The sequence below is a fragment of the Podarcis filfolensis genome (assembly GCF_964270895.1).
Source record: "Podarcis filfolensis genome assembly, chromosome: 7".
NCBI lineage: Eukaryota > Metazoa > Chordata > Lepidosauria > Squamata > Lacertidae > Podarcis > Podarcis filfolensis.
In genome coordinates, this window is record NC_139603.1 from 58,147,650 (window position 1) to 58,169,410 (window position 21,761).

At 42.7% G+C, this 21,761-nt stretch overlaps 1 protein-coding gene across 11 annotated transcripts in view; it reads left to right on the forward strand.

Moving 5' to 3' along the window:
- The window catches only part of SULF1 (sulfatase 1), a 115,283-nt gene that overhangs the window by 89,822 nt on the left and 3,700 nt on the right, over window positions 1-21,761 (forward strand). For 7 of the 11 annotated variants that reach the window (XM_083623233.1, XM_083623234.1, XM_083623227.1 and 4 more), the window contains 8 exons: window positions 7,860-8,076; window positions 11,099-11,351; window positions 12,478-12,574; window positions 12,931-13,025; window positions 13,564-13,632; window positions 14,116-14,288; window positions 17,195-17,337; window positions 17,750-17,873. In XM_083623233.1, coding sequence (XP_083479359.1) covers window positions 7,860-8,076; window positions 11,099-11,351; window positions 12,478-12,574; window positions 12,931-13,025; window positions 13,564-13,632; window positions 14,116-14,288; window positions 17,195-17,337; window positions 17,750-17,873 — 1,171 coding nt within the window. Of the gene's footprint in view, window positions 1-7,859; window positions 8,077-11,098; window positions 11,352-12,477; window positions 12,575-12,930; window positions 13,026-13,563; window positions 13,633-14,115; window positions 14,289-17,194; window positions 17,338-17,749; window positions 17,874-20,094; window positions 20,129-21,761 lie in introns of all 11 variants that reach the window. The other 4 variants (XM_083623236.1, XM_083623229.1, XM_083623228.1 and 1 more) reach the window with 1 other exon arrangement.

Consider the following 21,761-nt stretch of genomic DNA (forward strand, 5'->3'; position numbering starts at 1 on the left):
GGAGGGCCTGTCAACAAACAGGCTGCTACCTAAAGCTTCCTGCGCCTGAGGCTTCTCTCAGTGCCAGACACTTGCTGGCTTTTGGCCTGGCTGGCATCCACCCAAAGCAACTCTACATCAGCTCCTCGGAGATTATGGGAGGAATTCTTTTCAGTGTTAGGTGCCAACAGTAGCACCGGCTGCCTAGATTGCTGCATTTGCTGCTGCTACACCTTTCTGCTACCATTGCTGCTGCTGAGATGCTGATAGTAAAAAGACCCAAACTGTCACATCCCAGCTGCTGCCACAGGGAGTAAGGAGGGGAAACTTGGAGTGGTGTCAAGGGCACTGCTAGATGCAACGCTGGTGCTGCCTTTAGGCTCAGCTTGTGAATATTTTGGAGATATCTGGTAAGCTGATGCTGGAGACAGGATGTTAGATGAGATGGGTTCCATTCTCTATAATCAACTGGACAAGGCCTCCTCTCACCCAGCTCCAGAGGAGCCCATGGTATGTCATTGCTACATAGAAGGCTATAGAAATCAAATGTATGCCAGTCCTTTTCAGTTTTATGTGAATTCCAAGCTATGGAAAGTATCACTGTGTGGTCTAAAGAGGAGGATTGCCTGAGTCCACCCTTAGAACAGCTAAAGGGGTTTTCTTAGATGTTTGGCATTAGCTTTGGAAAAAGCTAGCAGTAGTTTTATGTCACTTTTGTTAACGCATTTACTGTTTCTCAAAGCAGCTTTTATGTTAATGACAGATTTCATGTCCGTTTTGTTGCTTTGTCCTAGAAGTTGCTCAGAGACCCATGAGTTGTACAGTTTTGTAGAGATTGCTGCTTTTACTCGAGGAGCATTTAATACTTCAGAGGAAGTTTAGGATGCCGTTTAATGCAGAGTCTCGTTTGGTGCTCTCTCTGTGCTCCCAAAATAAATAAGTATCCATTCATATACTGGTAAAGGCCACCTTTATGGGTAGCAATAGAGTACAGTTGAAACACATCAGCAGGTAAAAGCTGGGTTGAAGTATCAAGTGGTTAGCCAGACAGACAGTCCACTAAAAGCATTTCATATTATGACACTGCGTATAAACATGACTGCTGACATTATTGATTTTTGAAGCAACCTTGTAGCATTTACAAAAGCAATTATGGTGCACAGGAAACTTTAATTTAAGTAGGATCATCAAACAAAAGCCCAGACTCTAGGTTTTGTGTAATGTGTTTTTTTGTGTGTGTGTAAATGTAAGGGACAGTGTTTGGGTATAAGGTTGCACATTCTTCCACTATCATTCACAAGACACATGAGATGGTAAATGTCTAGTCCATAGAATGAGAGGCAAGTTTAAGAGTGGAAAAAACCCTCTCATGCTTGCACATCATTTTGAGCCTTGGGGAATAACTGGGTTTCTCCTAGGGATTGAGAAGAAATTTAGTCCAGAACACATTTAAAGGTGAAATTATCTAACTTGCACTGCGCAAAACAATATATGAACCAAAACACAGCCATACTTCAAAATTCACACTTCTCCAAATTTTGCAGTGTGGTTCTCCTTCCAAGTTATGTGTACAAAAATAACATAAAGATGCATTCTGTTAGTTAAAACTGCTTTGTGAAACTGTGTCTACTAGGAGAAATTGCATACAGAAATCTGAATGGTAGGAGAAATTCACACAAAAATGGCAACACATTTTCAGCTTTTAAAAAAATTACAAACTGATGTGAAAATGTGCAAAATTAAGATTGGAAAAATGAGGAAGTGAGAGAAACAGAATTTGACAGTCACCCATTTGTCCTTAATTGCCTCACCAAGGCTGAAATTGAGTTGAAAGAGTTGTGCGTATCCAAAATTGGTGTTGGCTTTGGGTTATCTTTAGTCCAGTATGCATTAGACTTTATATGCGCTCCTTCTGCCCCTTTGTTCTGGGTATTTCAGACTCATTTTATGGCAGCTTTTAAAATTATTGCAACACTGATCTTCAATGTGACTCAACCATGCACTATTATCAATAGGAGTGGCTTCAATCCTGCAGAATCAGTTTGGCATCTACCCCACCATCACCTTCCTCCGCCATTAGATTTTAATGTGTATTTAAGATTATATTTTTATGTGGTTATGTGCTGTTCTATGTATGCCTGTATATTGATAATAATATTGATGTCTTTTAGCATGAAACTACACATTCCTTATAAATGTCTTTGAAATTTTCAATAATGTTTGCACTGAAAAGTACAGTATGCTGGCAAGAATAGCCACAAGCTCTTATAGATATTAAAGAATGTATACTCCCATTAATGTGTTCAGAATAACACTTGCCCCAAGCAGTTTCTATGAAGAATTTCCTACCTGTAAATGTGTTTTTTCCCCTCAATTGACTAGGAAATAGAAAATTTAATGGGGAAACTGGCATGTAAATGTTATGCCTTCTACCTTGTTCTCAGTTATTTTATGCTACCTTGTAAGTTGATGCATTCCAGTTACCTTTAATGTGACTTAATTAGCTAAAGGTAAACTCTTTCAACTATGCCATCTGGGCATTTGTCCAGCGTTTCTGCAGGGGTCATTAGGGATATTTTGGGGACATTCAATGAAAATAAATGAGTTCTTCACTCTGGACCGTATTTTTTATGCCTTGGTGATCAACCTTTCCAACATTCTTAAAGCCTAAATTGTCAGCTGCCAGAGTTTCCATAACCTCTAAGCATGCCTACTGTTGAGGCATCTTTTGTAGGCTCTGTAATTAATTTCCTCATTACATGAAAGGCTTTAATGGCTGTCTAAAGCTGTCACAGCATATTAAGTAAACAGTGTTCATTTTAAATACTTAAGTGGGGCATTTATTGCACTTTAACAATGTTGAATGTAAATCTATATTAATACACATAAAACCAATAAGTGGAGGGCGCCATAATCTGCCTCTTGGGATTTATTGAAAAGTCTTTCCAGAATGGTGTGTATCACTGCCAGTTTTCTTGGCAGTTCCTTGAAAAGACTGTCCAGATTCCTTTCAGGTGACTAGATTTGTGGGAATAACTTTTCAGGCATGAATGGAGGAGGAGGCAAATAGAAGTAAGGACCTGGGACAGGGACTTTTTAATTTCTTGCTCCAGGAACTTCAAGTTGGGGACTTCTATTTCCCCATTGTAGGAGGTTGGATGAAATGACTTTTGGGGTCCCTCCCAACAGTTCAGTTCTGTGATTAAATGCAAAGACACATCTAGCATAATGTCTAGTTTGGTCCTTAGAATTTTGCATGTAGTCTATAGATGGCAGAATACAGAAAAATAAGTATTGTTTGTGTGTTCCCTATACTAGCAGTTTGAAATATGTTGTAAATTCTCTCTTCCTGTTAGAAAACACAGTTACTTGTAGTAATGAGGAGTTTACAAAAGATACCTTTTGTATATCTCAGAAGAAGTATGAACTTGCTTAAGGCCACAATAGGAAATAATTACTTGTAATTATTTGAACATTATATTTGATGGGTACTTTCTACTGTAACCTTTAGAAAACCAGCAGTAATGTGTACATGTTTGCCCTTTTACTTAATTCCCAAGACTATGTCAAATCTGTAAGAGGGGCTACTTTTGGATTTGCCAGTTCAGTTTTGGATTTTCTGTTCAGCTCATCTCAACTCTTATTAAGCTGGATTGAGCTGTTACTGTGCTGTGGTTCATAATCGATACTGGAAAATCCTCCAAGGAGCTTAAATTATATTCAGTCTCTATCAGCAGGTAGCTTGCATGGCAGACAACATATATTAAATACTTTTGCCTGGTGTTGGGCCATGGAGAGACTTCGGAGATTTCCTCAGTACCAATCATCCCTTTGCCTAGCCAATCCCTGTCAGAGCTGATGGAAGTGGTCTCAGACTTGGAAACAGCTCAGAGCTTTGTAGTCACCATGACAACCATTGGGCTATCTTAATATGCAACAGGCCCAAGACGTGTCAAGGCAGATTTGGTATTCTGTAACAAATAGGCAGTAGGTGCCCCTGTGCCATTAACTACAATGAACCTGTGGGAGAGGCATATATTAATTATTATCATGGACTGGTTATTGTTGTTGTTGTTGTTGTTGTTTATTAGATTCACAGAGCAGTTCACAGAGTAAAATAGAGGATAGAAACATGAAAATAAGTAAAACAAAACAGCAAAACAATAACTCCCCTTTCCACAGACACATTTAAAAGGCAGCAAAATATAAATCAGCCCAAGGCCTGGTTAAAGAGGAACATTTTTGCCTGGCCCCAGAAATATATAACGAAGGCACCAGGCGAATCTCCCTGGGGAGAGCATCTCACAAATGGGGAGCCACTACAGAGAAGGCCCATTCTCATGTTATCACCCTCCAGGCCTCACGTGGAGGAGGCACACAAAGAAGTGCCTCAGATGATGACGGTTTATATGGGGAGAGGCAGTCTTTCAGGTACAGTGGTACCTCGGGTTAAGTACTTAATTCGTTCCAGAGGTTCATACTTAACCTAAAACTGTTCTTAACCTGAAGCACCACTTTAGCTAACGGGGCCTCCTGCTGCCGCCACACCGCCGGAGCACGATTTCGGTTCTTATCCTGAAGCAAAGTTCTTAACCGGAGGTACTATTTCTGGGTTAGCGGAGTCTGTAACCTGAAGCGTATGTAGCCTGAAGCGTATGAACCTGAGGTACCACTGTATTGTGGTCCTGAGCCATTTAAGGCATTATAGGTCAAAACCAACACTTTGAATTGGGCCCGGAAACTAATTGGCAGCCAGTGCAGTCAGGCTAGGATTGCTGTCTGGTGGATGTGGACATTACTGTAGCAGAGCATGAATTATTTTTACACCAGTAAGTGCAACCACATCAATGCTGAACAGAAGAGGGGACTTGTATAAATATCAAGGAATTAAATTGTGGCCAAAGATCTGCAGCACCCCTTTGGGTAACAGGAGAGAAATCAGTGGCAATTTTCTCAGGTGAAATCTGTTTCCCTGGGTCAGGTGTGGGGAACCTGTGGCCCTCTTGTTGACTTACAATTCCCATCAGCTACAGCAAGCCCATGGCCAGTGGCAGAGGATTATTGGAATTGTAGTTCAGAAACATCTGGTGGGCCAAAGGTTCCCTAGGTGGACATCATTACATTTCCCTTCCAAAACATTCCAAGCATTTTTCCTTCTTCAGGACTGTGTTTTGAAGCTTAGGGCATAACGGATGTTAAACAAGTGGGAGGGTTTTTCATAATCCTGAAAGCTATGACTGGGTCAAAGAAATGAGGATGGTCAAGGATTTCTCTCAGCTGGCTGCCAGTGGGCAACAGGTGACTGGCTAGCTGTGTCTGTAAAGAAGAGCCATCAGGGTTAGTGATTGAAGAACCCTCAGCAGTAAAGACAGGAAGCGAAGCTGATCTGTATAATCATCTAAAGGAGAAGCACATCAACGAGGGCAGGAAGCACTGGTGACTGATGCAGCTATCATTTTGGGAAGCTTCCTAACTTGAGAAAAAATGGTGGCTCAAAGGGACACGGTTAGGCATTGCCCTCTGATAAAACCCCCTCCCTGTCCCATCAGTGATGATAAAGTGTGGCACCCTGTGCTCAGCAACATAGTAGCTTGTTTTTAACCAGGTCTCATTAGTGCTTAAGGGACGCGGGTGGCGCTGTGGGTAAAACCTCAGTGCCTAGGACTTGCTGATCGTATGGTCGGCGGTTCGAATCCCCGCGGCGGGGTGAGCTCCCGTCGTTCGGTCCCAGCTCCTGCCCACCTAGCAGTTCGAAAGCACCCTTAAGTGCAAGTAGATAAATAGGGACCGCTTTATAGCGGGAAGGTAAACGGCGTTTCCGTGTGCGGCGCTGGTGCTGGCTCGCCAGATGCAGCTTCGTCACGCTGGCCACGTGACCCGGAAGTGTCTTCTGACAGAGCTGGCTCCCAGCCTCTTGAGCGAGATGAGCGCGCAACCCTAGAGTCAGACACGACTGGCCCGTACGGGCAGCGGTACCTTTACCTTTACCTTTACCTTTACCTTTACCTTTACCTTTACATTAGTGCTTTTTAGTGATGGAATCTTTTGCCTTGAGTCTAGGGCAAACCATATCATCCCTTGCTTTTAGTAATTTTCCATTTCTGGTTATATCCATTTAGGCTGCAGTCCTATACTCACTTATTTGGGAGTTTACCCTGTTGGATGCAGTGGGACATAACGTCTGAGTAGACATGGAAAGCACTTCACGGTTTAATCTGTTTTGGCATCTAGCACGCCCATGTTTAAGTGAAACCCTCTGTAGTTGGCTGGGCGACATAGGATAGGTCAATTCTAAACATAGCAAACTGTCCATTGTAGTTTACTGATCTCTGTAGATCGAGGCTATGCTTGTCCAGAAGTAGCCGATCCAACAGATTGCATGCTAGTACTCTTCTTGTCTTCCTCCGTCACCACCCCTGGTCTGTATGCGATGTGTGTGTGGCTTTGCTCCAGCTGCATATGGGATCAAACGGAGGACCCTGATATTGCAGGTCACCTGAATGGGCTTTTAACTTCCATTAGGAGCAATTAGCAGCTGTTCTTGATATTCTGTGATCTAGCAAAGAAAGCTGGACTTCAGCAGACGTGGAAGTGCTCCAGATCTATTTCCACTCACAAACTGTTGTTTTCAGTGCATGAAAAGTGCTGTTTTATGCAACAGCAGATCAAGCTTAACTACTACTTTGTGGCTTTTTGGAAAACTTCCTTCTCAAGAACTGCATTATCTCTCTTCATTAGCCCATAGGGAAACTTGCAGTTTGTGGTAGATTAGCTGGGATGTTTCAAAGCCTGCACATTCATAAAAATTGAAAGCAGTAATAGTTTCAGAGCGTGAGCCCGAAGCTCAGATTATCTAAGGGCTTCAGTCCTATGCAACTTCCATTTAACCTGTCCACATAGTGCAGTAAGTAATAGTCAAAGAGAGCATGTAAGTGCAGAGAAGAAGGGGCTTGTGCCTGCCCTTGAGGAGCTGTGCAGACTCTGACTAGAGGAGAAGTTGCAAGGATGTGCTGTGATTGGTTGCACAGTGTATGGGATTGCAGAGAGAAACCTTAGTGCAACTTCTTGTTGCCCTGCACCAGTGTATTCCTGAAAGGGAGTCCTCTGAAGGTTTCTTGGCTGTGTTAATTGAGGCTGGTCAGTGAGTGGACATACGAGTTGAGTGTAATGGAAGACACTGGATGCAATAGTTTGGACACAGCTGGCATGGTGGGGTGTGGGATATGGAGCCACCGTCCTAATGGTGGGATCAGTTAACTGGGATGGTGTGGGGTAGGGCAGCAGTGAGGTTGAGGCTGCAGGGGCATACCAGTGACCATCACTGGCCCCCATTATTTCCCGTCACCACACCATCCAAGTGAGAAGCAGAGGCTGCTTTTTTTGCCCAGCTACTCCTAATATAGTTGATCTGTATGGTTTATATATTTCCCATTGCTGCAATGGTGCAAATCAGGGGTCAGCAAACTTTTTCAGCAGGGGGCGGTCCACTGTCCCTCAGACCTTGTGGGGGGCTGGACTATATTTTTTTTTGGGGGGTGAACAAATTCCTATGCCCCACAAATAACCCAGAGATGCATTTTAAATAAAAGGGCACATTTACTCATGTAAAAACACACTGATTCCTGGACTGTCTGCAGGCCGGATTTCGAAGGCGATTGGGCCAGATCCAGCCCCCAGGCCTTAGTTTGCCTACCCATGGTGTAATTCATTTGCATGTTATGCAAACACAGGTTTACCTGGAGTGTAAGGTAACATTTTGCAAGAGTGCAAAAAGAAACTATGGACCACAAGGAAGGCATTGCCTGTTGTTCTTCTCAAAATAAAAATGGAGGTTCAGAGAGATAAATTTGAGCAGCCTGTTCGTTGTCTTTTCGCCGCAGAAGTGGCAGTGCATCGAAGACGCGTCTGGCAAACTCCGCATTCACAAATGTAAAGCGTCCAGTGACATCCTTGCTATCAGAAAGAGAACGCGAAGCATTCACTCCCGGGGATACAGCAGCAAAGAAAATGACTGCGACTGCGGAGAAGCTGATTACCGGAGCAGTAGGACTCAAAGAAAAAATCAAAGAGCTTTTATGAGAAACCCCGGAATACAAAGTAGGTGACAGTATATTGAAGGCTTTCTGAAAGGTCAGAGACTTTAATTTGCTCCAGGTTTAGGCACCACACATCTTCCATCTGGGGAAACAAATCCTGCAAGTTCTCTGTGGACTGAAAAAAATTATGCCACTTAATATAAATCACTGTGGGCGGCATCTGGTAGAGTACGTTGCATTCAAAGAGTATGCGCATTGACTTTGGTGGTGTGCTCTAAGTATGACTTAGTCAGAGATCACCTTGTGTGATTATTTGATGTAATAAACTAATAACTGTATGCATTAGTCACGAACTTCATTCAGCTCTGGAAGGGCCAGCCCTACCACTAGACACAGTGAAGTGGTCACCTCAGGCAATAGATGCTGTGTGACGTCTGCATCAGTTTCCCCTGGCCGTTTGTACAAGAGCTATTCCCACCTTCCTCATCCAGTGCACTGGTGGAACGGCTTCTCACTGGCCTGGACTGCCTGTCCATCACTCCTAATTGCCTTCATCCAGTGTTTCACAGACTGTGCTATTGAGAGAGGCCCCTGACAGAACAAGCAGGTTCAGTACGTTTCCAACCAGTCATGCAGTCTAACAGGCACAATTTGTTGCTTTGCTCAAGAGACATGTGCCGGTACCTCTGCTTCTGCATTTCAGCATCCGTTAAAGCAGGCTGTGAGTAGGAGACAGGTGGAGCAGTAAGCAACCGATGACACGGGGTTGCAGCTGTAGTCTCCCACATATATTGCTCTGAGCCCTCTTGAGACTAGAAAGTTGATGCCATTATACTTCGGGAATTCTAAGAAAATTTGTAATCAGCTTCCATCCCTGCCGAAGGCAGTGAACAATAGGGCTTCCAGTAAGGCTGCACATAGATGTGCATTGTTTCGGCAGTGAGCTTGATTTGGAAACCTACCATAATTCTGGCAACCCTACAGTCTTCTCCTCCGGTTTGGGAGGGCAGGGTGCGTTAGAGTAGAAGGTGAATTTTTACAGCGCTTACTGGCTGGATCTTTCATCGGTCACAAAGCCGCCCACCTCTTCAGAGAAGATTTTGAAGTGTGGTAAAGAAATAATAAGATAATAAGACTGGATTCAGTATGCAAGGTGGGTCGGGTGGGGCAAACAAGGCCGCTCACCTGAAGCATAAATTAGGAAGGGGCAACTAATCAGCTTTCAGGCCAGAGCCAACCGGGTAAGCAAGTTAAACCATAGAAGTAAATGTGGAGAAAGTACATTTTTATTCCAAAGCGATTCCCACTCCCATCAGCTCCTGACTCTACAAACATTTTTTTCCTTGAATTATTGCATTTATAAGTGCTGTACATGGTTCTCTCCCCCCCCCCCGCCATTTATCCTCACAACATCCTTGTGAGGTAGGTAAAGGTGAGAGTTTGTGTCTATCCCAAGGTACACCCAGGAATCTTCATAGTCAAGTGAGCTTTAGGTCTCCAAATCCTAGTCCAACTCTAACCACCACACCACTACAAAATCTGTCTGCTCTCAGTTTAATGGAGCGTTGTGTTTTTAGACTATTATAAACAACATCGGTGAGCTTAGCCAGGTTTAAGTAGTACTTAAATATTTATATCTGAAGAAAAAGTTATTAGTGTAGCTCAAAAGCATGCTTCTAGTACATTTCTATAAAGGCTAGTAAAATATACCCAAGTAGATGTTCTGTATTCTTGTCCTACTGAGCAGCTATTTCTCATCTAGATGTATATATTTACTGAATGCATCCTTAATGCAAACTGCCTGCTGTCTTACACTTTTTTTTTTACAAGATAAAAAGCTATGCTTATGAATGGCTTTCTGCTGGGCAGAAAACATCTAGAACAAACTATTTAGATCAACCTGGCAATGGCAATATTATCACTCAGCTCATCGCTTTTTCCCAGCCCTAAATGCAGTTTAAATTGTTCAGCCATCTGTACACAAATTATTTGTCCCTGTTGTACTTTAATGCATCCAGATTTCTGTTAAAGCAAAATTCCTAGCTAGCTAGTTTCCAACACATGTTTCTGCAGTGCCCTCCAGTGGACTCCGATGTGAACTACTTATCAAATTGAATCAAGTGCACATTTCTTATATTAGGGAGACAGACAAGGTACTATGTCCAGTAATCTGCAAAGTGGCAGTTCACTATGGTGGCTCTGTAACCAGCCAGAAAACCTGTATTTGCCTACCAGGTGGAGTAGGGCATTTCTCAACATAGCTATACTTGATTGGGGGGGGGGGGCGGGGGGACTGGACCAAGGAAGCTGCAGAGGGGTGGAAAAATAAAAACCTCACCTGACCAGAACATCACAGGCCTTGCTCACAATTATAGTGACCTCCATGTGAACATCTCATAAATCAGAGAAAGATAACCTGTTGTCCTATGAGTGTTGTTGAGCTCTACCGCCCCCCTCCCACCATCCCTGACCATTGGTCATGCTGGCTGCAGCTAATGGGAGTTGGAGTCCAGCAACATCTGGTGGGTTTCAGGTTTCCCATCGCTGTCTTGAAAGGACCATTTTTGTGCAAGATTATGCTGGTAAAGTTGCATTTCATATCCTCCCCGCTCCTAGGGACTTGCATTTCTCTTGTCTGACTCTGAAAAATGGAACAGAATGAGAATGTAAATTAGGCTGTAGCAGTTCAGATTTTGGGAGAGGAAATGACATCGTCCTAATGCTTCTCTATTAAAATTAAAATCTCTCCAAGAATAGCGTCACAGTCCATTGTGCTGTGTAGAGCAGGCCTGGGCAGAGCAATTTTTGAAAATTGCCTTGGGAAGGTTTTTTTGCCCTGGAAAGTTAGGTCCCATTTTATTTAAAGAAATGAAGTGTTCAGTGCAGGGCTAGGTAGGGTCATGTCTGTTGCAGTGATTGTTTGGACCAAAGAGCTTTGTAGTGAAAATCATCATGAATGTACTATTCCCCTCTCCCCAGTTACTCTGAATCAGTCCCCGGGTCTTGGTTCCTTCCCCTCTTTATAAAGAGTGCACTGTGAGTAGTTGTCTAATTGACACTTCTGTGTTCTTTTACCAATGTAGAATACAAACCGCGGTTTGTTCACACGCGCCAGACTCGTTCCCTGTCTGTGGAATTCGAAGGGGAAATATATGATATAAACCTGGAGGAGGAAGAACTGCATATCCTCCAACCCAAAAGCATTGTTAAGCGGCATGGAGGTTACAGTGAAGAGGAGGAGGGCCAATCAGAAGATACCACTGGTGGTGACAAAGCGATGTTAGCCGATGGAACCAACGCAGTCGGCCAGCCAGACTCTGTCAGAGTGACTCATAAGTAAGAATGCTTTTGCCACAGCTGACTATGGTGAAGTCAGAGGAGCCAAGTAGATGAGCAGAGATACATTGGGATTGATGGATGGATAAGGGAGATTAAGGGTAGTGAGGCTAGGAGCAGCCACTAGACTGGTGACTGGGAGTGGCCACCAAGACCATATAACAACCGTCCTGAAAGACCTGCATTGGCTCCCAGTACATTTCTGAGCACAATTCAAACTGTTGGTGCTGACCTTTAAAGCCCTAAACGGCCTCGGTCCAGTATACCTGAAGGAGCGTCTCCACCCCCCATTGTTCAGCCCAGACACTGAGGTCCAGCTCTGAGGGCCTTCTGGCAGTTCCCTTACTGCGAGGAGTGAAGTTGCAGGGAACCAGGCAGAGGGCCTTCTCAGTAGTGGCGCCCGCCCTGTGGAATGCCCTTCTATCAGATGTCAAGGAAATAAACAACTATCTGACTTTTAGAAGACATCTGAAAGCAGCCCTGTTTAGGGAAGTTTTTAATGTTTGATGTTTTATCATGTTTTTAATATTTTGTTGGGAGCTGCCCAGAGTTGCTGGGGAAAGTCAACCAGATGGGCGGGGTATAAATCATCATCATCATTATCATTATTATAAAGGTAAGGGCAAGGAAGTTGTGATTAATGTGGAAACTAGCCTGATTATTATTTATTAAATCCTATACTAGCCTTCATTCGAGGATCATTGGGGGAGAGCATTCCTCAGACGGTGAGCCAACACAGAATAGGCCCATTCTCCAAACCTGTTGCCACCCTACAAACCTCTCAAGGTGGGGTGGGGATAAAAACCTGCAGGAATAAAAAGGTCTTTAGTAACTGGCAAACAAAGCCAGGAAGGAAGGAGCCAACTACACTTCACAGGGGAAGCTGTTCCATAATGTGCCTGTAGCCACTGAGGAGGCTCCAACCAAGCTGTGTCTTTCCACCCTAGAGAGGAAGCAGAGCAAGTACTTGCCCACTTTGAATCTTACGAGATGCTGGAACTACCGTAGTAAAAGTAATTTATAGTGCTTTCTTTACTCTCTGGATTCAGAGGATTTAGGCTGCATTTACCCAAGCTCTCCCCCAAATATCACCCCTATTTTCTTTTCTCCATTTCTCCACTTAAAGGTGTTTTATTCTTCCAAATGACTCTATTCACTGTGAGAGGGAACTATACCAATCAGCCAGAGCCTGGAAAGACCACAAAGCCTACATTGACAAAGAGGTTTGAAGTCATTTTCCTTTATTAAACGCCTGTGCTGGTATCTTACCAAAATGCAAATCTCACAAAACGTACCAGTGGGTGAAGGATCACAATCGGAACCGGGTGATTTAGGTTCAAATATCTGCTTGAATAATATCACTATGTGGACTTGAACAAATAATTATTTCTTGATGTCAGTTCACCAAGTGGTAAAAAGCAGCTATCATTGTAGATGCAATGTGTGAGATTTATCAAATGATGAATAGTAAAATAGTAATATGACCATTGGCAATACTCAGTGTCTGTTAGTAGCAACGTTTTGCTGCACTGATAAGTACTGAATGAAATTCTTATTAAACCTGCAACTAACTTTGCAGATTGAGGCTCTCCAAGATAAAATTAAGAATTTAAGAGAAGTGAGAGGACATCTAAAAAGACGAAAACCTGAGGACTGTGACTGTAGCAAAAAAAGGTAAGGGCATTTCTTTTTCTCATCTGCATAATTCCAGGTGGAAAATCAATGTATCTGGGGGAACAGGTAATAACTCCCAAGGTTTGGTTTTCTGGTTAAAATGGGATAAAGCATAAAGATAGCAGTCATACATTTTGGCCAAACTTCAAGCATGTTTTCATCTGGTTCTGCTTGAAATGCTTCTTCTATGGAGTGCCACACAGAACAGTAATTTGCATTTCTGAAATAATTTTTAAATAAGTGATCCTACTGGAGTTTTTGAAGCAACATTTTGGACTTTATAATATCTGAGTATTTCGTTTGGTTAAGGTTAAAATTGATTGTTTCATGGCCTTTGGGTAAAGAATACACTGAAATCTTTTATATTATATATAAAGATATAAAGAGTTTGAACATTTTTACCAACAGTTATATTTATCTAAAAGCTGGTGGGGTAATCTCTGTACAAATATTTAAGGAATGAAACTAATAGCCACACTTCCATTTTTAAGTGCTGGTTTCCCGTGAAGCCTCATTTTGTCATAACATTTCATTACAGCTATTACAATAAAGAAAAGGGGGTTAAAGGTCAAGAAAAGCTTAAGACAAGTCACCTTCATCCATTCAAGTAAGCCCCTCTTTCTTTCTTTCTTTCTTTCTAAGAAGCTATGTATTATTGTTTGTTAATATTATTTATATTTGTGTACGTCATTGGCTGTTTGGCTATAAGATTGCCTGTGCAAAGTCATTTTTAGCCATATGGTACAGATATGGTACAGATACGTAATTTATTGACCATATAAACTCCCGCTTTGCACAGCCCTGATACAAATAACTCTGGTGTGTGCTATCTGCATGTAAATTAGTGCATGTAGCAAGAACATTTAAGCATTACTCTCTGCCACATGAGTCACAGCTCAGGGAAGAGGATTTCGGCAGCAAGCACAGGTGGGAGGTGACCTTTAAAATCAGTCCTGAAACAATCCACTTCTTCCCTCCAGCTGCTAAGCATGTTGATTTGCTTATATGAGAACTCCAATCTATTGTAGGTGCTTGACGAAAACTGTTAGGATTAAGCCTTGGTTTATGAAATATTCTTGAATCTGACTAGGGAAGCTGCCCAAGAGGTAGATGGTAAACTTCAGCTCTTCAAAGAGAACCGGAGGAGAAGGAAAGAAAGGAAAGGGAAAAAGCGCCAGAAAAAAGGAGACGAATGCAGCCTTCCTGGACTCACTTGTTTTACACATGATAACAACCACTGGCAGACTGCACCATTCTGGAACTGTGAGAACCACTTTCGTTTCTGGGGTTCAGGGGTCGGTGTGAGCTCTTGCAGTGTTGGGAGATTTATATATACTCTTGTGTTTTTTTTGAATTATTTATTTTAAATACAACTGGAATTGAATTTAAATTGTATTTAAAACTGGATTTTAATGAGTTTAATATTTTTAAAGGTTTTTTCCCCCTTAAATTAATGCCAAAAATGAAATAGAAATTGGAATACAGGCACATTCAAATTTCTGATGAGGTTATGGGACCACAGAGCATGCACAATAGTTGTTGTTATTATAGGATTCTGGTATCCTGGAGATACCACTTTCTGTCTCATCTGAATTATTCATTGAGCCCACCTGGGCGATAGCTTACTCCTCTTTTAAGTTGTTTACCTTACCCGTTTGCGTTCCATTATTTGACCTGTTCCCACATTATGAACCTGCCCAGTAGAATCATTCCTGAATGGTTCTAGGTGTAGCCAGACCAATTCTCTGCTAACTTACTCAGAAGTCCCACTGAGGACAGTGGTGCTTGTTCCCAAATAATTGTGCATGGAATTGCAGCCGTAGTCTTCAAGTACATGGTCTTCCCACACATGTATAGATAAAGAGAGAGCAATATTAAAAAGGAGAAGCAACACCAGGTTGGGGGTGTGGAGGAAGAAGAGAAGAGACAAGTCTCCAACTGGTGAAGAATGGAAACCATATTCTTAAACTGAAAGCATAAAATGAAGTGTGCTTTGATCTAAAATCTTCCACAGGGGCAATAGATTATGGTGGCAATTTCCTCTAAAGAAAGCATTGCCTTTGAGGTTGTAAATATTCAAGAGTAAGATTTTGGGCTGTATCCAGTGAAAAACATCCTGTTAACACAAGACTTCCACCTGCTCTGCAGTGGGACTTCCTCTCTCCACACATCACCATGTCCTGCCCCACCTCTCTTCTGGGGGAAAGGAAGTCCCATTGCATAGGCGTAGGTCCTTGCACTAAGAGGTTGACTTCACTGGATAGAATTTAATGTTTGTGTCAGTGTCAGTGTTGCCTTCCCACCATCAACCGTAAACACATGTATAACTGGGTTGTTCACTGTGTTACATACAGCCAACATTTCTTATTGTTAAAATAAGTTTTTTATTGGAGTGCCAGGATCACTTAAGCGATTATTTATTCCAGAATCCTGAATATTTATGAAAGAGCATATAATTCATGAAAATAAGTTTTTTAATTACTGTAAATGTGGGATATTTTCTAACCGCCATTTTTTATTCAGGGTTAAAAGATGTGATCCAATGAAGCACTTTTTAGTCCCTTTGATTTTAATGGGAGATATTTAAGCATAGTGTTTCTCCCATTCTCCTTGAAACCAGTGGCCCTTAAAAAATGCTTAATGTGGATGGGGTCACCTGTAAACTGCAGAGACATTCTGTCGTCTTCTTTTTTCTTGCGCAAAAAGCATTTTTTCAAACCTTGAACTTCAGAACTTACATTTATCGTTGTGTAATGCAGTTGTTGTTGTTTTTAAAGAAAATTGTGAAAATGAATTTAAAATTAATGGTCCTGAACCAGAGATCTTGTGTGCGGCAGCAGCAGTGCAAAGATGCTTCCTATGAAGCAGATGGTTGGTGCTGCAAAGTTTAAAAGTTAAGTGGGAGATGCTTGGAATCTGTGCCTCCCACGGAGATGAGCAGTGCTGTCGGAATTACCATTGCCTACCCAGGGCACATGAGGTGCTGAAATACAGCCCTATATGTGTGCACTTCCAGGTGCTGGATGCAGTCATGTTTCCGAAAGCGTGTCCTCCCTAAAAGAGGGCCCGTGTTGCAGTGAAACCTGGAGACTGACCTCCTGGTTGTGGGTGGGTATATTGGACAGCCACAACACCCGATTGGTAGGTCCCTCGTTGCTGGGTTTAATCTGGCCAATGGGGAGCAGTCTAAACGGATTGAGGGACCTATATATACCTAAGCACCTGACCCTCTTTCAGCTCGTGCATCTGAACACCTGCCCACCTCTCCCTATTTAGGGCATTTTGCGATTGAGCTTGCTATGCCGTCGTGTGTTGTCTGTCGTTGGGACAGGGGCACAGCAGAAATTTTCCCCACTTGGCTGATTGGCTGTTGCCATTTGGGTTTCGCCTGCTGTGTAGCAAATTGTCACAACTTGTAAGGTTGCGGATAGGGATGGGAGAACAGTCTCGCCATCCCTATGTGAAGGGTATTCCGTTAAAGGAATCCAGGGACTCAGCTTGGTTTGGTCAACCCCCGAGAGGGGATTGTGCCTGTGCCTGAGTCCAGGGGAGCATCTGGGGAGTGAACATAGTCTGTTCCTGGGCTTTCCACCTACCTCAGGTGTTCACCCTTGGCTGACCTATGATAGAGCTCTGGGTCAGCGCTACCTGCAAGGGTGCAGGGAGCTAGTCGAACCAGAGCCTATGCAACCACTCACTTTCTGTAATTAATAAAGTTGTGGCCTAAATTCTGCCAAAAACCAAAACTAAAATTTGAGTCAAATGTGTGTTTATTTAGGGGGAGGTCTCTGGGTCTGAACACGCAAACCATTTTCCTTTAACGCATGAAAGACTGCATCCAGAGAGATGGTATGCACCTTGCACTATGCATAATTTTGTTGTTGGCATCCATCTGTCTTGGGAGACAATGGAGGAGTGCAGCTTTGGGGCTGCTGGAAGGTTGCAGCACCTGCTGTGGCTATAGAGACCAATATGGGAGAGATGTGTTTTGTTGCAGCTGGGGCAGATGAAGGCGTCTGGTTGGGTTGCTTCAGGTGTACCATGGCGTTTTCTTCTCTCTCTGCTCCTCCCAGCAGTCATTCCTCCTCTGGTCACTGCTAATTGCCTTTCCTGGATTGAATATCTGCTTCCTTAATACTGATTAAGTTTTTTTCCCCTTTCCCCAACAGTGGGATCGTTTTGTGCTTGTACAAGCTCAAACAATAACACTTACTGGTGCTTACGAACACTAAATGAAACACATAACTTCCTCTTCTGTGAGTTTGCTACAGGATTCCTGGAGTATTTTGACATGAACACAGACCCCTACCAGGTAAATGTGTGTTTAATGTCTGCCCCTCCCATTACGCTTCATTTAAGCTCCATCTTTGTTGTCTTTTCGACACCTCTTTAAAGGCCTTCAATTCTCAACAAGCCTTTTAAGTGGAGATCCTTATCCCAGTTTCCATCTATAGTGGATTAAAATTTGTTTTTATTGTTAATTACTTTGGGATGTTTCATGGGAAAATGAAACTCTTCCAGCCCTACCTAGAGATGCTGGGGTTTGAATCTGGGACCTGCTGCGCGTGCAAAGCTGCATGCTTTTACCACTGAGCTATGGTGGTTCCCGAAAGCTTGGCTTACATGTAAGCGTATAGACTTCAGTCATTTGAGTATTGCACCCTTTGCAGTTGCAGACACTCATAACATTTCTTTCCCCCCTTTCCCCTCCCACCTGTGTCTAGCTGACAAATACAGTACACACTGTAGAAAGAGGCACCTTGAACCAGCTACACATACAGCTAATGGAGCTACGAAGTTGTCAAGGTTATAAGCAGTGCAATCCAAGACCCAAGGGGCTTGACACAGGTAATAACAAATGATGCTTAACTCTGGGTTGTTAATGTTGTTTCCGTCCCTGAACCCTTAATGACTACAAGGAATGGTTAAAGTGGTCTGTGAAACACCTAGAGAAATAATGATTTTAAGCATAATCAGAATGGGGTATTTACAATATGTTTAGCCATTTAGACGTGATTTGCAGCTGAAGAATATATGACACCTCGCTGTACACAGATATTACAGGAAAACTGCATAATAATTGCAAAAGCAGGCAGAGTTAATTGCATTATTTACTATGCTGCATGTATATATGATTTCTTCTTTTTGTTAGCCTGACATCTCCCCTGCTCCCTCAATGCAAGGAGTCAGCCTGGGAAATGTGAAGCAATAATGAAGAAGGCATTGCCTTTGAACATTGCAAACTTACTCCCGCTTCTCTGAATAACTCCACTTGTCCTCCAAAACACATCTGGAAAGGTTTATTCTATGCAGCCTTGTGCTCAGATTCTTCTTTTCACTGTACCAATGAACTGCTCTGTTAGGACATGAAGTTTTGAGTCCTTAAAGGGTGTGTGTGTGTGCTCATTTTATGCATCTTCTCCATTGTCACTCAAAATATTAGTAGAAACCAATCTTACAGCCCTCTCTTCACCAGGTATTCCCTTGGGCCTGGGAGAAGGCCTGAGGTCACCATCTGCTTTTATATGTATCTGTCCAATACGTATATTGGGTTGCCAATGGAACAAATGAGAATTTGTCCTGGGATTGAGCCCACCAAGGGGCATCAAACCCCACTGAGAAAGTACATAGCCGTGTCCCCTGTGTTTAGCTCTCCATTTTCCCTGGAAAAATAAGGAATTATGTTACTCTTTCGTAATCTGAAGCCTGTAATGTGATTAGGGGTTGTGGGCCGTGTTCCAGGGAAATCTTTCTCTGAAATTTTGCAAAAACAATAATAATTCCTGTTACCAATATGCGGTTCCTCAGGGTTCAGTTTAATCCTTTATGCTGCTTAACATCTACATGAAACAGCTGAGTGCGGTTATCTGGAGTTTTGGAGTATGTTGTCAGCAATATCCCAATGACACACAGCTCTATTTCTCCTTTACATCTGCAGGTAAGGCCAGTGGATGTGCTGGACTGTTGTCTTGCCTCAGTAGTGGAATGGATGAGAGCCAACTGAAGCTCAATCCAGTTACTAAGGCACTGTTAAGTGGGCAGTTTTCTAGACTGGGTGGATGAGAGGTTGCCTGCTCTTAATGGGGTTACACTCCCTCTGAATGAGCAGGTATGTAGCTTGGGGGTACTCCTGGATCCTTTGCTGTCACTTTGAGGCTCAGGTGGCCTCAGTGGCACAGAATGCCTTCCGTTAGCTCAGCTGTGCCCCTGTCTGGACAGGGATCGCTTATGTCGTCTATGCACTGGTAACCTCTAGGTTAGGTTATTGCAACACATTATACGCAGGGCTGCCTCTGAAGACAGCTCGGACACTTCAGATGGTACAGAATTCAGCAGCTAGGTTGCTCACCCGGGCAAGACAGTTTGAACATATTGCACCAACCCTGACCTGACTGCACTGGCTGCCAATTACTTTCCAAGCCCAATTCAAAATGTTGGTTTTGAACTATAAATCATTAAATGGCTCAGGATCGCAATACCTCAAGGACTGCCTCTCTCCATATGAACCCACCCAGACTCTGCAGTTATCACCCGAGACACTTCTTTGTGTGCCTCCTCCACAAGAGGTCTGGAGGATGGCAACGGGAGAATGGGTTTTTTCTTTGGTGGCTTCCCATTTGTGGAATCCTCTCCCCAGGGAGACACGTTTCTCTATAACCAGGCCTTTGGCTGATTAACATTCTATGGCCTTTTAAAGGTGTTTGTGGGAGTGGGTTATAGCTTTGTTATTGCTTTATTATGCATTTTGTGTTCTCGTTTTGTATTTTTGTTGTTGTGAACCGCCCTTTTATCTTCAGAAGAATGGCGATATAAAAATTTAATTAATAAAATAATAATAATAATAATATGTAACATTTCCCTTTTCTTACAATTTTATCACTTTTTCTATTTTTTGATTTATTTAGTACACTCCCTACCAGGTATCTTTGTTGGACTGTCGCTTTACCTAATTATAACACGATAAATTTCTTTTTAGGAGGTAGATGCTGTGCATGGAAAGCTACATTATGAATGATTTTTACCAAATCTAAACACTAACAAAAGTTACTCTTGTATTTTCCTATATCAGGAAATAAAGATGGAGGAAGCTATGATCCACACAGGTATCCACACTTTATTATTCTCCTCAGCAGCTTCTTTCCAAATAATTGCATGACCTGGTCCATTTCGACTAATGCCTGTATCCCGCACATTGCGTAGCTTTTGCTGCATGCAAGCGCTAATGATGTTCTGCACCTGGCCACTGGTTTTTACATCTTCCACTGTACATTTAACTTTGCTCACACTGAGACTTCATGCAGCTCATTTTACATTAGTCCTGCTTTAGGAAATTCACTCATCATCCTTGTACGGGGGGCTGGGGGTGAGTGGAAGGCACGGCATAGTTCTCTGAAAGTACTGTATGTTGTTTCATGTTACAATAGCATTGCTCGTGTTCATTGATGCACAATGGCGGGAATGAGACTGCACCCACTGGTCCCACAACATCTACATATTTAGCAAACCTATGGAAGGCATTTCATGCATGTGCAGACATATCTGCAGAAGGCGTCTTCATGCAATTAGGAACCTTGGGACAAGGAGTCTCACCTATACGTAAGTGTCAGGCCCAGAGTCGGCACGGTCAGGCAGAAGCTGGGGCCGCCAGGAATGGCAGCAGTTGCTGGCATCACTTTACACCATTAAGCAAATTGCATACAGCCACTCACCACTTCTGTCCCAAGAATACGGCGCTTGAGTATAAATATATATATAAAAGTAAAAAGGAACCCCTCACTGCTGCCTGGCACACTTACTTGGGGACACCCCCAGGGTGGTCTGGAGGTCAGTGACCACCAGAATATTTCACCTGCCATCAGCCTTGTGCATGAATGCTGAACACATGGACACCAAGGGCACAACCAGTGGGTGCAATCTTGCTCCCTCTCAAGCCATTCGGTTTATACAAAGGGGAATTCATTCAAATCTTTTGTCACTTTTTAAAAATCTATGCCATTCAAATCTTGATTGTTTATAATGACTGAACTGGAAGTAGAAGAGAAAAAGCAAAGTGGGATTCAAAAGCGATGTTTATTGATCCAACAAGTTTTGGATATCATACGGTAAGAAAAGAAGAAACAGCACATCTAAATGTTGGATATTTGTTTCTCTAAATTTCCATGAAGATGGTCCAAATACATTGGGTCAATATTTTATCTCTTTTGATTATGCCAGTTACTTTTTGCTTCTACTTGCCATTCTTTCTTGAGGTTCCCATTTCTGATGCATTTTTCAATGATGGAAGCATTTTTGTTGTTGTTATTTTGGTCTTTTCAGAATGTTTCATTATAAATACACTTACCTTCTTGCTATCGTCAGCAGCAACGAAGCTGATACGGCAATTAAAAATACTTCAGCTCTGCATGTCATATCCCATACAATTGCATAAATGTTGACTTTTAACTCCCCTTATGAATTGGTATTTTGTAAAGTTATAAGTATGTAGGTACTGGCTTTCAAGATTTGGACCTTGATCAGGATGTTCAGCCACTTAGGGCATTTTCACAAGTGATACGAAAAATGTGTTTTTGCATTTCCTGAATCTGTAACCCAAGTGAAAAGTTGCATTGTCACGTATGTAGTCTGAAAGCACCTCATACCGTAGCATTGTTGAAGCCATGGAGATTTGGACATAATCAGAGCCTGGCTAGAAGACCTGTTGGGTAATATGTACTTGAGTGAATCTTCAGAGATGAG